At 39.2% G+C, this 16,457-nt stretch overlaps 1 protein-coding gene across 2 annotated transcripts in view; it reads left to right on the forward strand.

The window, feature by feature from the left end:
• The window catches only part of gpc6b (glypican 6b), a 90,396-nt gene that overhangs the window by 42,542 nt on the left and 31,397 nt on the right, over positions 1-16,457 (forward strand). Inside the window, exons 5-7 of one of the 2 annotated variants that reach the window (XM_079666461.1) lie at positions 12,623-12,753; positions 13,412-13,555; positions 14,503-14,532. In XM_079666461.1, the coding sequence (XP_079522587.1) occupies positions 12,623-12,753; positions 13,412-13,555; positions 14,503-14,532 (305 nt within the window). The remainder of the gene's footprint in view (positions 1-12,622; positions 12,754-13,411; positions 13,556-14,502; positions 14,533-16,457) is intronic. The other variant, XM_079666462.1, reaches the window with a different exon arrangement.

Genomic DNA, 16,457 nt, shown 5'->3' on the forward strand with positions numbered 1-16,457 from the left:
CCTAATGGAGCTTTACATATATATTTGATGTGGACTCTGAAGAAAAAAACTGCAATGACCATGAACAACAGAGATGTGTAAAAAGAGCAATTGCATCAAAATAAAACCCTTTTTTTTTCTCAACCATAACTTTGTTGAATACCTATCTAAGCATATATTTCATTTCTATTTTTTGTTAGGAATGAATGAGCTTTGTTTGTTACGCAATGAACGGAAAACACCATCCAAGGTTTCTGAAAAATGATTTCTTAAGCTATACATCGCATGATGAGAGGAAATTAAGGGACATTTTTGAGAAAATGTTTGGCAACAGATCTGTTAAAAATATCCAAAGTGTCCAGGATGTCTCTACGTGTTTAACAAGAACAGTGCAGAGGAGCTCAGTGTGGGAGGAGAAGGAACAGGTTGTTAGGTCACTTTCTTTTAAAAGGTAGTGTAGTGGATTATTAACACACAGTAATAGAGTGGTGCAGTGACGCCTGCAATCATAAAACTAATCGATAGATTTGTGATCGATAGATTTATGATTCGAAAATTATAAAAGTAGGGTAGACATGTGGTTATTATCCGGCTGAACAAAACGTGCATTTATCTAACAGGTTCGTAACGCCAATTTGTGGGGAAAACTCCTGAAGCAATAGGAGTCAGGACTCAGAGAGACACGAGGAGAGCTGGAGTTTTGATGGCAAACACTGACGGTTTATTACGAGCTTCGTCCGGAGAATTCACAAGACATGTCACGGGCCACGGTTTGACCACACGGTTGAGATGCCACAATCAATTCTGAAGAACCCCCCTGTAGCTCGAGGTTTTAAATAGTTCAGAGTGTAATAATCAACATTCTTCAATAGATAGACTAAACAGCTGAGGACACTGAATCACATTTGTTGTCGCTTATGGCTCGGGGTCATCTACACCCCGAGAAGGATGTGTTCCAGGTGTCCCTGCACAACAATAGCTATCTCTGACAGAGAGTCATAAACTGGCAACATCAACAATATGCTAGGGCAGCCCCTCCTTAAGGGAGATCACGGCTGCTCAAGGTTGGTCAGCTGCGTCAGAGGGCGAAGGAGGACATGCAGGGCAAATTATTCCAGACCTATTTACAGACCTTATTTCGAGCTATTTTCCAAAATCCTATGGAGAAATCCCATTGCTTTCTTGTCGAGGGAACCCATGCACAGCCTACTTCTGGGTTTTAGGACACGTCACTGCACCACTCTATTAACTCAACCAACCACTCAAAACCTGAAATAGCCTGTAAGCAGCTTTGTGCGAGCATTTGCTGCTTTTGATCATTAATTATTCAAAAGACACAACACAGAGAAATTGATAATGAAAATAATTGACCTAAAAGCATATTCTCATAATAAAAATAAAAAGTATTTTGCCGAGTAAACCTGTTGCTCTCAAAGCCGTGGGAAATTGGTTGCTAAGAAACACCTATCACAGCTTAAGTTCAACTGGCCAAACAGCATTTCCTGTCTGCCTGCTCTTAAGTTGGAATCAATGTACATTTTTGTTTATCTCTATTCATCTATTAAAATAATTCTCTTCACTCATCAATCTTTACCAATACAATGCAATATATATTATGTGTCAGTAACATGTGCTGTTGTTGCATGCTTACAAAGAGTCCAACTGTATTTTAAATAAACGAAAATGTTCTACATTTATTCCACTAGCAGCTCAGACGAATTAAGTTAGTTTTACATTTCTGCTTTTTAATCGCAGGGCAGCGTTCACTCTATCTTCATCAGGGCTCTTGTCAATTGGATTATTGTTCCCCTGTGAAGATTAAAAGCCAGTTGTATGTCTTTTGACTCTGACATTCCATGCTCATTAAAGGATGAATGATTTTCAATTAGCTTAAGGTCTAACCACAGAAAAGGTATTGACTTGGCTCTTGGTGTTAAATAATCAGGAGGGCTCTGTCATGTTCAGCACAGACGGAGATATTGAAAAGTGGAACGCAGTATAGATGATGCTTGTAGCATTCTAATCATTCTCTTACATAGCAGTACATGATTATTACTCATTAACTGTTCGACTGTAAGGCCTTTTGCCGTTATTTACACATTGTGGTCAGCTAAAAATGGGTTCTATCTGTTGGTAAAAAAGAATAACAAGCTTTGTCTTGAGGCCTCAGGGAGCGATATGGAGGAACACCTCAGAGACCTGACAGAGAGCTGGTGCAGACTAAGATATTCATCCTTATTCCCAGGGCTTTCATTCAGACAAACATCATATACCTGCTCCACTGACCAGAGCAGACAAGATATTGGGGAGGTGAAAATTAATCCAACCAAAGAGTGATAAATCCTTTAAACCTCGAGGCTCTGCCCAGGAGAGCAACGATTTCCCGTACAACACCCTCTCTCTGAACGAAGCCACTTGCAGGAAATAACACCCTTCTGTTTAATGAATTCCAACTTGTCACAGAACTTGAACAAGAAACATTGGCTCACACAAACCAGCCTTACTTTCTGGTATCCATAATGTTACTTTGTGTCCTTTGTGAACAGGCAAGCTTAAACAGCTGTGAGTTTAAAGAGCAGCTGCACTGCTATGTATAATCTCTGAATGTTTTTGCTAGTTTTCAGATTCTGAACTGCACTTACACAGCAAAAGAAGAATAGCTACCGAAAGTATTTCATGTTTGTTTTGATTAGATGTTCCATGTTCTTTGAAATGTCTTTTGTTGTTGTTAAGGTCAGTGGACAACACATTATGGAACTTGTTGAGGATTTATTCAACTACCAAACTTAGACCAAATGTCCTTGTGCATGTGCTTGTTTTGATTGCCCCAAAGCAAAAGATGAATAAGCAATTGAATTCATACATGACCTAGACATTTCAGTAAAAAGACAAGCTTTCTGTAGACTTCAAAAGGCTCCTGTAAGTTTTAAATACGCCAGTCTCACATTGGCATTTCAGATTAATGTTGAAAGGTATTATTTCTGGGACTAAGATAGTTTATTCAGGTTCATCTCATTATGTACAATGAAACACTTCACGCAGCAGCTAAAATGGTGCCTATAGTTTTAGGTAACATAAGCTAAACAGAGCTATAATACCGGCCTGTAATGTGCATTTCTTCCTTAATTTTACACTGAGTAAATCCAATGTGAATAAATTATACAGTAGATTAAATGGGCTCTGCTGAGTAGTCAGTCTCTAATCCATTTGTTCCCACTGGAGGACAAATCCTTGCTGACCTCTCCCCAATCTGCTCCTAAAGACAAGACTTGCTCAGGGGCAATTATTATGGAACCAGATGCTTATAACACACTGCTCTTAAGGAGTGTATTGTGTGCATATTATATTAGAGATACCCAATGTTAATTTAGAAAGTTGTTATAAATAGTACTTTATTTCCCATCATGCATTAAAAAAAAAAACAGTTTGTGTGCATTTTGCTGTGATTATTAGTGGGATTAGACTTTAATTACATGAACTGAAGCGTCGATGAACAGCTGTCACTTTGTTTACACCTGAGAACTACACTGAACATAATCAGGAGCCACATGCCAGGTCCTCTGGGATATATACATTAGAGCTTTCTGCATTCATCACTGGATATCTGTTTTCAGATGATCACTTTGACAGTGTTTACTTGTTTTTGTTGTTTAAAAACTCTTCCGGTTGTGCATCCAGTTTGTGGATGTTCTGAAGCAGGCTGTTTTTAACCATTCTGATGTTATTTATCAGGCTGTCTGCATAAATTCTTCCTATTAGGTTGTTTTAATACCAATCACATGCTGTGGTGATGAACATAATGTGACTGTGCCACAGCTTTGTTTATCTTGTTGCTGTGGTGTTTACAGGGCTGTTGCTGTTCTCTTCAGAGAGACATGTCACACCATAGGAAGTGATCTGAAGCGATTCTATTTGCTAATTTATTTTTAATTAGGGTTTGTTTCATTTGGTAACTGGATCCAGCCACTACCTCACTGTGTACGAACATTCAAGTCATATATTAAAGCAACACATATTTTTCTCATGAATAAAATATTGTGTGGAAAAATGTGCCTAACACACTGTGAATCTAGCCTATGGCTAGAAGTCAGACCAGACAAATTGACCAAATATATTTTAGGCTCACAAGGATGCTGATGGGTTTAGAATTGTGTTCTTTCCCCAGAATGAATTGAATCACTGATAAATCTCACACTTTATACTTTACCACAATGAGGCTGTCTAATACTCCTTTTCCGCCTACACAGCAACGCGAGTTAAGCGTTTGCAGCAGATCTGAATAGGTCAATGCACATCACACAACCTGGCTTAATGAACCTCCTCCACCACCGGGTTCAATTTGACTCCGACATTCTGGCTTTTCTATTAATTCATTCGTTTTTTCTTTTAAATTTATATTAATGCAAGAACAACCACATAATTAGTTCATGTAAATGTTTGTGCAGAAAGAAGCAGCCATGTGATTTTAAACCGTTTTACCTGGTACCTCTGTGCCTCTCTAATCCTGCATTCTCTTGCATATAAGGATTTATTAGTTGGACTTGGAAGGCGAGACAGAACGCTTCCTTGCATCTGATGTGCGGTAATAAAACTCCTGATTGTGCAATCAGAGCTACACTGGGTTTGAATTCAGAGAGCTTGAACACTCACAAGCAGCAACACATGCAGCCACCGGTCTTCAGCTCCTCAAATGTACAAAACTCACATAGGAATTAAATATAGACTTCCCATTGGACTGGCCATCATTGCCTTGTATGTCTAGTAATGTCAAAAGTAAATGAGTTATTTTCTATTCATGTTTCCTTCCTGTGTGATCTTCCCTGTGGAGGATAGATGCTTTTGAAAAGTGCCTTGGAACAGTTATGTCTAAAAGCCATTTCAAACCACACCTTGGGAGTGAAATGGATTCATGATGATTGTTTGCAATCTTTGTGGCTTGTTTCACCACCCATAGACAAAGAGTTAAGACAAGGCAAAGCTTCACTGCCAAAAATCTCCCTCTAGATACTACTTATGTGTGCTAGTATGAAAACAAAAGATCTGGTCAAACATTTTAACTACGAATAATGAAACTTTAAAGGGGCTTGATTTTAGATGAATATACTTGTTCAGCACAATGTAGGAAATAATCATTTGTAAATTAGACTTTGTTTCCTTATACCTGAGGAAAATGAGTTTCGCCAGGAGGATTGAAGCTTAACAGTAGACCTAAAACAATATGGTTTACAGAATTCTCACTGCTCTCATATTGTTGTATTTTCAGCTATCGCTATTTTCATTGAAACCTCTCAAAAGTTCACAGTAGTTCCTGCTCAGCACCACACAGCAGACAGACATGTTAAAGACTAGCTGGTAAACGGTAACTTATGAGATGATGGAGACCAAAAACCAAGCTGAAAGAGAGGGGATAATAAACTCCCATGTATACGAAACACTCATTGAAATAAATGAGATTGTTGCTCTCTAACTGATGTTTAAAAGTGATGGCTAAAATATTTACCAGCTTAAAAGATAACGATGTGTCATTGTTTGTTCACACTTTCGATGCCCTCAAAGGTCCAAATGAAATCAAACTAGTCAAACATTTCTGCAGCACTAAGTTAAAACATGCGGTAAAGGTGGCTGAACTTTAGGCTAGTGGTCTCCACCTGTTTTGGTGCTGAGCTAACAGGCTACATGTGGTTATCTTGTATTTACCAGAGAGTGATGAGGACTTAGAGAAAATTAGAGAGCACATTAATCAGGTTAGATTTTTCCACTTTAAGATTATTCTGCTTACTTCAAAAATTGCAAGGTTACTTTGTAGTTTGGTCTGTTTTTTACTTCGAATAAAGAAATACATAAAATCCATGCAAACCATTTATAGCCTTTCAGCTCAAAAAGATTGAATGCGTCAGGGGGTGAACTCTGAGGCATGAACTCAAATGCACGACTCAACTCAGACTCAGGTAGTGTTCAAAATAAAGACTTTACTGGTATTGACACAGTAACAAAACAGGGAAAAACAATAGCAATCTTTCGAGGAAAAACAAGGACTATGATCATGAGCTTAGAGGTAAGTGAGATGTCCGTGGAGCAGGCTTCTACGGCTTTATCCTAAATGAGGAAACAAACTGGCAATGGACAGGAGGGAACTAGCACAATATATACACAGGGTAAGGGGAACAGGTGGAAACAAACAGGGCGGGGAAAACAATCACGGACGCAGGAGACAGATAGGTGCGGGGGGCGGGGAGGCCTGAAATGAGAGGGAGAATTACTTATTGAAATAAACATAAAGCACAGGACAAAGGGACATGACAAAACTAACTTAAAGAATAAACTTTCACAATAAGTTTCTTAGACATGACAGAATGTCTAAAAAATGAAGACAGTTTCGCTCACCACCCGATTGAAAGGTTGCTTGACAGGATAATTGCTCTTGCATAACAATACAATTATAGATCACCATTCAATTATATATATTGTTAGAATTGATCTTTTTGCAGCATTTGAAATGTACAGATTTGAAATAAAACTGTGAGTCCTTCATTAAGGCTTCCGAACAGTGAGAAAACGGTTAACTTAAAAGCCTGAGGAAATAGCATTACTTTATTTAGCTTCAACACACAGGAGTTATTTCTGGCAGATTTGTCCCAGGCTGTAGCACGCTTCATTTGTCTAAAGTCATTCAACAAATATTGTAAAACATATTGTGTTTATTTACAATGCAGTACCAGATGAACATTCTCACATTTATGTGCAAAAGCATCTGAAGTGACAACACATTCATTTCATTTTTATTTTTTTTCTTTGCTTGCCTAATCATTCACAGTTACATGAAGATGTGTTAGAGTGGTTCTAATTACAGAATCACTTCCCACCTATAGAATTACGAATTTGCAGAAGGAGGAATTCTGTGAAAAGAAAGAAATGCTTCTCTCTGGTGTATTTCATTGATGCATAACATTGTCTTTGCTCTGAGCTGCTCCGTTGTCTTTGCTGTTGATCCTGTCCAGATCACTTCTGAGTTTTGTGGTGGTGATGTGCCCTGTAACGTGGATTTCACAGAGTGAAAACAAGGATACTGACCGGGGGGAAGGACTCCTTCAACATATTTGTGGGCAAAATCTATTGACTGACATTCCATTACATCTCCAAACCCATTAGTAACACAATCTGCTTGTGAAGGGCTCATTATTTGATTATGCTGCTTAGTTTCATTAGCAGTGCAGAACAGTATCAGCACTGCTCCACTAAATGGCTTTAAGATTAGTAGCCTTGAATACTTTTCAATGTGTTGTTATGGGGGGACCCCAAATAGTTGACAGTTTCAACAAAGTGATTAGTCTAAGCCTAATGGTAAGACTGATTGTCAAATGTGAGAATAAGTCATGTGGTTTCAATCATTATGTGTGTTGTTAAATCATCATGTGGCTCCATTTTAATGTGTGGGACCATCAGTGTAGCATCTTAGCGATAGCCTCAACGCTGCTGACATACAACAGGCTACTGTTTCAAAATCGAAGACTACATTCAATAATAAGAGCCCTAACATAAGAACCTGACACTATCAGAGTGCTTGATCTATTTTTGAATGTATCAATGATTCAATGTTTAAAACAAAAATCAAACACAGGGAGGGGCATGTTATATTCAGGTCAAATTTTTTATTGGAAAACAATTTCTTTACCATGCTGGCCTGAGATAAATAGTCAGGAGATCAATATGTTATAAAGCCTACATCACTCAATATTGCTCGGACGCATTGTCTTGGAAACGTGAATGTCTTCAATAAATATATGCCCAATACATCTAAGAGATCATTTGCTAGAAAGGGAATAATTGGACCTGCTGGTGGGGCTAAAGGAGCATTATGAAAATCACCAATGTCTGTCAGCATCATTCCCCTGGGAACACTAGCTTCTATTTGTGAGGTTTTTAAAAGATAAAGTGTTTTGAAAATGCTTTTAAGTTCTGGTAAGAAAAAGGTATTCAAAATGATTTGCTTATGCCGGCTCAGTTTTACTTCTGTAGATACTTTAAATAGAAAGTTAGTTTTCATGTGGAGATGTGTATATTCAAGGACCTTTTTGATCAGGACAAAGTGTGACAAAAGGTGTGAAGCAATAACATGCCTTTTCTTTGGTATCCATTTCTATACCGTTTCATATAGCACCATTAGTTGGTTGACTGAACCACAGATGAGCTATGCTTTGCAGAATCCAAATTACAATAGAGCCATTTTTCATTCTGTGGAGCTCTTCACAGGAGCCATAGATGGGCCTGTTCACTTTCCTTATTTGTCCTTGTCTGCTGGAGGTTGCCGCTGGCTGACATAGCCTGAATTTAAGTGGACATCAATCTCGATAAAGAGGCCCAGAGTAATATTACCTCCTGGGATTTTTCTGTCTGTTTAGCAGGACAGAGCAAATAAACATGTTTCGCATCCCAAACTGAAACATTAGCCTCTTATGTGAAACAAAATGTCCACACCACGCTGTGGTTTCACGGCATGGTGTCTGTTGTTGTTTTTAAAAGCCTCAGCTCAGAATAGGACAAGATGCGCCTATTTGCATGGCTGTGTCATGATGATAAAAAGATTTCCTCCGGCTGGCCAGTGGCCTATCTCAGTGCTGCAAGAGTGATGCAGGGAAAACTTGGCTCAGACTGGCAGCAATGCCACAGCGGACTGGACTTCATGGACTCCTTATAAATGATGGTCATTAATTCTCCATGTAGGTAGAGTTTTTCCACATGTGGCACAGGAGCCCTTCCCCTGGGACAAAGCCGTCCACTGGCCTGACTCAACCCCATCAGCCCACTATTATTCTACTTTCTACTTTCTTCTTTCTCTCGAGTGCTGTCGCTCGCTGTCTCCTCTGCCTCAGTTTTGAATGAAGACAAAGTTCCTGGCTCTCTGTGTTTGTTGAGCCCATCTGATAAGTTGCAGATAAGTCACTATCGCCTCTGGTGCTTGAGGCACTCTTCTCTTCTTCTATTATGAAATATGAGTTGTTCCCAGTTGGCTCCTCTGACCTACATTTTCAGTTTTTGCACTTGCCAGTTTTTTACTGACGCTTGAATTGAGATGTTATGTGTTTGTTATCAAGTAAGCAGACACACCTCGGGCACTTGAATGAATTTACATCATAATCAGATTAAACGGAAAGCTATATGGCAATGCCAAATCCAAATTATTTCCAGGAAATCAAGAATTCGAAGAAAGCGCTCTGCCTAAATTGAGGTTCAGTGTCAAGAAACACATTATTGCAGCGGATTAGCATCAGTGCTAATAGACTAGCAGTGGCATCGTTAATTTTGTTTGGTTTGATTTTTCTGCCTGTGCAGGGGTCGTCTACACTTAGATATGGTTCCACTGCGGCGCAATTGAAGTGCTACTGCAGAACACAATTTGGCGCTGACAAAATCTCAGCAAGCTTCACAGGCTATTAGATTTTGTGTTAACAAACAGAAGAGCCCTTCAAAGGCTCAGACCTCGACATAATTGGAAAGGAAATGAAGCCAGAGCTGGGGTAATGTTTCTTGGCTCTATTCCTCTGCCATTATGGATCTCAGGTCCCTCAAGATTGAAAAGCTGGACATGCTCAAAGAACTGCAGTGTAATTTCTTAAATTCACACTGTTTGTCTCCAATATCCCCTCTAAGTCTTTGGTAAGCTTTAACACAGAGTATTATTCTCTTTTTTCAGTTAAGCTCCATTTTTTTCACCCATGGTTTCCATCATGGCTTTGATTTTTTTTAAAGTATCGGTGTGTTAATAGCTTGTGAACAAATAACACAATAGTCTTATGATGCATGTGGTCATGGCAACTGCATGTCATAATGAATATGTATTATGGCCTCACGATATTGAAACTGACAACTGACATTGCGATATTTTTTTCCCCTGCGATATATATTGCGTTTTTTTTAACTATATTTAAACGGATGAAGGATTTTAGTCAGGGACGTCTGGATCTTAACTGGTTGACTCACCATACCTTAAGTCATGATCTAACATGTCATGATAATGCATATTGCTTACTCTCAAATAAGGGGGTTCATCTGTGAATGAAGAAGAGAAGAACCTTTTTGTATCCAAAATAGTTCCAGATGGCAGATGTTGCTTTTCTTTTTGGAAGTAAATCTTCATTCTCGCCGGTATTGTCCTCCTGTTCCTCGGTAATTTTTTACCGGTGTTTTGATGGTCTGCAAACTAGCGGGGCGGGGCCTGCTGTGATTTGATCAAGAATGATTGTGATTGGTGGTTTGCTGTGCATGCAGAGCCTGCATGTCACTCACTCAAGTACCCCTGACATGAGAGCCGCGCAAGTTTTCCCTTTGTAGCAAGCAGCAAAATAATCGTAACATGACGTGTTTGAGTTAATTTACCTACTTAATATCGCACGTTAAGTAGGTGAATTTTTTTTTTTTAAATAAAATCGCACGTCCCTGCGATGTGAATATCGCGCATGCGCATATCGCGGTTATCGTCATGACACGATATATCGTTCAGCCCTAATATGTATGATATTTCCCATTAATCGAAATTCTGCTTACACAGGTCATTGTTTCACTATCAAATGACCTTATTTAGTAAGGGCGTAGCTGTAGAGTCTTTATGACAGTCTGCTGGGGAGGTCTTGTGCTGGGAGGTCTATGGATGGAGAAACCTCTGATGGCAGATGACTTAAGTACCGTCTCCAGATCTGGGAATGACTCAGTTATGAGTTGTGGTTTAGTGATGTCCAACTCCCTGTGGCACTGCATTCAAATTAGAACTGCCATTACAGAGACTTTGGCACATTAGTACAAACCCTGTGGGCTGGACACCACTTTAGCACGGTTTCTGTTTCATGGCCATATCAATTAACACAGTGAACCGCTAAAAGGACAACAGCTTATTAAAAGTATTTCAATCCAAAATAAGTTTTCAGGATTGGCATCGTCTCCTCTGTGTCATGATTGGTTAACTATTTCAAACATTAAACTCCATCAAATGTGTGTTTCAAAAGTACGGCTTACACAATGTATGTCACAACTTCTATTTATAATGATGTCTGATTTCCATTCTATATAACCAGAGCAGCAACTAGTTAACTGTGTCAGTTTGTATAATTCTAAATTTGTATTCAAAGGATGTTTTTCCAAAAATTGACCCCCCTAATTATTACTAGTAGGGCTATTTCAGACTTGTTATTGTTCTTTTATCTCTCTCTTATTATTCTTTTATCTCAATTTGCTCACACTATTTCGCAAGATTTTATATTTTATCAGGGGAAAAAATTTCACCCCATTTTTGGGGAGATCGGGGGTCCCTGTGCCTCAATGCATCAGTATGCTGTCTGAGTGTTTCAATAGCATCATAGTGTGATAAGTGGAATAAAAGAAAACAAGCAATACAGTATATGCATTAGAGAATTATTTATTTCAACGAAAATCCAAATGTGTGTATTTGTGTGAAGGGGTTGGCCCCTTCGCCCCCCCCCCCCCCCCCCCCCCATGCTCTGACTGGTGTCATGTTCCGAACTTCACTTTTAAACTTGAAATGGCTGGTAACTAAGCTGGTGCGCTGCGCTGCTGTGACATGTGCACCATAGCTGTAAATATAAAATATTTCGACAGCAACATCTTTGTTTTACACGGTCAGGGGTTTAATTAGAAGTGATGAAAACTATTAGTGACTCGTGTTTAACAATGGCTTCTGGCTTGTGTCCACACAAGGACATTAATGAGCGATTGACCTTATTCATCAGTGCCCACAGGGGATGGAAATATATGCTTCCCTTTGGGAAGTTTTATTAAATCAATGATTCATCAGCTCTATTGGTTGCATGTAGCATAACAGCATTGTGTTGATGATTAAGTTGATCTACATACAAATTGAATTTGCCTTAAGAAGCATTCATAAATAAATGTGTGTTGGTGGACTGTGATGAGAAGTTTGAGGTTATTGACAACACAGTGTAGTACCCAGAAGGCAATACACAATACTTTGTTGTTTGAAGCTTCTACTAAAACAATGCCCAAGAAGCTAAGCCTTTTATGATTGTGATTATATCGTTTTTTTTTAATTTCAGAAGATAGTGAGATATGCTCACCACAATTCCTCAGAGTGCAAAGTGATATCTTGAAGTTGCTTGTTTTATCCAACTTTCAGTCAAAAACCCAAGAGTATTCAGTTTATAGTGATATAAAATGGAGATAACCAGTAATCCAAATTCGAGAAACTGGAACTAACTTGGGTGTTTTTGCAATGATAGTAACTACGATCAAAATGCTTGACAATAGTTGTTGGTTTTCTGTTCAAGAATGACAGAATCTGAAGAAAACATTTACAGCAGTTACAAAATGTAACCTTTTTTTTTTTCCGGACAGGGCAAGAAACAAATACATATGAGCTACAAATTAAATGCAACCAATTACTCGCAGATATAGAAAACACATGCAAATACAGTATCCCTGTAAATGCACACGGCTAAACTGAGTTGACTTCACAGTAACCGCAATATTTGAAGTCTTGTTTCTGTATTGGAGGGCTGCACCAGTGCCAGTGAATGCAATACAGTGGATGTATCTTCAACTGATTGTCTGTTTGGATCTCTCCTCTTTTCTTCCCTCCATCCCACACCCCACCTTTTTGTACCACTGTTTTTGACAGATGCCTTGCTGCTGGTCGCACAGAGGCTGGAGGGACCTTTCAACATTGAATCTGTCATGGAGCCTATTGATGTCAAGATTTCAGAGGCCATCATGAATATGCAAGAGAACAGTGCCCAGGTCTCCTTCAGGGTATGTCAATTAGGTTTATTCCCTAAAGTAACACCTCAGACCGGCTGCTGAAGTCCAAGTTGAATTAAAACTGAGAGGGAAGCTTTCTTGAAGTCATACAGGGCTGTGTCCAAGGTGTGTAGTACAACACATGCTAATTATTTCCAACTTTAGGTCTTGAGGTTGAATTATATGTTTTAATTTTGGTCAGATAACCTTAGTTCAACTAACAGTAGTTAATGTGATTCCTGTGTTTTACTGCATTTTTCTTTGCCCACAAAATTGTAGTCAGAAAGAAATAAAAATGTAGGTGGTTGTGAATTTTTTGTTTCTGCCTACACAGTTTTGGATGCCTGTTCTTATTCGAAGCTAAATGCTCCGTTGGCTTTTCCGATGCAACAGATGCAGTTTTGTTATGGTTTTAAGTATATGTGGTATTTTCCCAAAAGGCCATAAAAATGTAACTCTATCATCTTAAATAGCATTGGTTAAAACTCCTAGTTTAATTTTCTATCAACATGGTTACCTCAACTTGATGAAAAGCACTGTCACACGGGTAATGTGGGAAAAATGCTTCATAAGACCTTAACAAAACAGGATGGTTTTTTTTCTTCTATTTTCCGCTTCCCAAGTAATTTAAACCCTTGACAATTGGGTGCCCATGTTTTTGTAATTGCAGGTTTTTCAAGGCTGTGGCCAGCCCAAACCCGCAGGAATGACTAGGTCTACCCGCGGTGTTTCGGATGTGTTCAGCGCTCGCTTCAGGCCCTACAGCCCAGAGGAGCGCCCCACCACTGCAGCTGGCACAAGCTTAGACAGACTGGTAAGGACACTGAGTCAGTGCTGCTGTTTTCAGGCAGACGCTGCTTCAGTGTAAACATCATTTGTCTCTCTGACTTGACACCGTTGATTAAAGCTGTAGATTTGCCGTTGTAAGCCCCTGGAGCCGGAAATTAATTCTTTGTACTTGTCCTCCATTCAGGCGCCTCTATCGATTTGTGTTTGTTAACGAATCAACAGCTTTACCCCAAGAGGGCAGTGGAAGGTGTGCTGCGTTCAGTGCCCTTCTCATCTCTGTGTACTTGGCAAACAGAAAAGAAAGGGATGAAAGAATAGATGGATAGATTTTGTGAGGCTCACCATAGCAATTGTTTGCTGCGAAGCACACCTTTATTTTCTATCAGATTAGCTCTATGTTTGTTGGATTTGATCTTGATACATGGATTTCCATCTCAAACAACCTTGAAACCTAAAATGCTGCATCAGGGTAAAGGTTAACACGGAGCTGACAGACCAATTCAGCTGAGAGACAGTTCTCATCATGGATTACCTTTGCAGCCACTCTGCCCTTCCTTTCTGTGTTTAGAGCTGCTTATATCAGGAACCAACAAAATATGTTTTTTCCTTTAATGACCTTTGAAAAGTAGCAAATATGACTAATTCAGTTTAGCGGGAAGCTGTCTCGCCCACATAGTTTCAAACATGCTAATCCTAGCATTGTGTCAGGTTAATAATGTGTTCTTTAGTTAATGAATACATCATTTGAACAGCAGCATTTTTTGCCATCTGGTTTTTGGAATCCCATAACAATTGACTAATTATGTGTTTTATTCAATGCTAATTAAGCACATCTAATTTATTTCCCACACATTTGTTACGTCTCATATACAGCAGTTGCCTTTTTAGTGTTGTATGTCCGTCAATGATTTCTTCCACCTACAATGAATTAATTAAGACTTTCTGTTTCCCTGCCTTTATGCTGCAAACCAGAGGATTGTTTGGAAAGCGATGCAACACAGCGTAAGGTTCAATGTTTTATAATCATTACAGCTGTTGTTTGCTTTGCTGGGATTATTGTCTACAACTGTTTTATGCAATGTGTCAAAACACAAATGATGTTTTAATATTGTGTGGTTGGGGATACGTAGAAATGTGTTCTCGCTGTTAGAGATTACAGCAAACAAACACTGTGACCTGTAAATGTCACTCGTAGTCTCATTTCCATTCCACAAAAGGTCAGTGTCACCTAGTCTCATAAAGTTTCCTACTTAGGAGCATTTTCTTTGTAATTTATTAGGGGATCTACTTCAGGAACAAGCCAGACCTCGATTATAGCGGCTGTGGTGTAATATATCATCAGAGTATCAGCTGTTAAACACGGTAGTTTACAGTCCAGCCGCTTACACCCCAGGAATTGTTGAACACAAGCCATGATGTACTACGATTCCACTCTGCATGTCTAACACAAAACCTTTGTCAAAAACCACATCTATTCTAGACACATCCCCAACGAAGACCTTTATTCTCTTAGCTAATAGAGCCTCGAGGAAGCCAACCAATCAGCAGATGACCGGCTCCGTCAGAAATGGCAGAGGAGAGAGCTGTGAAGAGTTGGTGGGGGAGTGTTGAGACCAGCATCTGCTGTAATGGTACAGTGAAGTGGGAGCTTCAGATTGCTCATGAATAACTGGGCAATTAGCCTGGAGATTCACACAAGATGAAGCTCAGCGACAGGAGCTTTTTTTTACATGCCATAACTAGAACAGTATACCTGAGCAGCAAATGATATCATCAACATCCCTGTGCTCGCAGAATGCTGATCGTGGTAGACACAGCAAGCTGCAAATCGTGACTCTTTGTAATATGCTGTAATGGGGGGGAAGTATGGTTCATGGTAGGAAAAAGTAAATAGTTGGTTCCTTTGTATTCTCAGTCCGGCTCCAGTCCATCATTACCGCTGCAGTCAGGTGTCAGCTAAACATCAAAGCAGAGCATCGTTAGCATTGGTTTGCAGGCTTGATCCCATTGACGTATATTCACTTTGGTTTAAGCTCTGTTTTTCTTTGTCTGCTAATTACTGACAGCATATCTGACTCTTTAGCTGTTAAATACCCCGTAATGTTCACAAAGTATCTCAAAGTATGCTCTTTAGCTGGAGCAACCTTGTAGAGAACTGTGGATAATTAAAGCCTTTGTTCATTGTAAACCATTGCCTGGTGCACAATAGGATTCATTCATACAATTAAGTTAGTGTGTTATATGAGAGTGTTACTCTGTAGCAATAATGAAAACTGGTATGCTGAGTGCTTGTGTGGTTATATTTTGTGGTTCCAGTAAATGAACAGTACTAGTCAGCATTTAGTTTTCTAAACTAAAGATGATAAAACATATTATACGATAGTGAAATATAACCTTTATCTTTTTAATGAATCACGTTGTGGTAATAATAAACAACTTAAATGGCAGCTGTGGTTTGCTGAGCTGACATTGAATTACAAAAAAGATCTAAGGCACTCTTCTGGCAATATGTCGACAGCCTATTTCAGGGTGCTTCTTTACTCTTGTTTGAACCTTTTAAACTGTTTGACATTTTCTTTTTGATAGCACTGAATTACGAGAGTTGAAATCATACAGTATGATGTGTATATATATCAGATTTGTTTTAAAGCGCTTACTCATCACTGTACCCTGTATGCCAAGGCAGGTTTGCCATCACTTACTGTAAAGAGGCTCAGTCATTGGTACGTGTTTATTTATAAAGCTATGTTGGGTAAACTCCCGTATTATATCTCCTCTCTGATAACACAGAGAGTTGCAAGCAGCTATTGTCTGAGATCTCATGATGTAGTCTTGTTAGGTGTGCCAAGAGCAAGGACTGTTTTAGGTAAGACAGCTTGTATGTGCGCAGCTCCACTTGCTTGGAACAATCTTCAGCAAGAATTGAA

Source organism: Notothenia rossii (genome assembly GCF_949606895.1).
Source record: "Notothenia rossii genome assembly, chromosome: 2".
Lineage (NCBI taxonomy): Eukaryota > Metazoa > Chordata > Actinopteri > Perciformes > Nototheniidae > Notothenia > Notothenia rossii.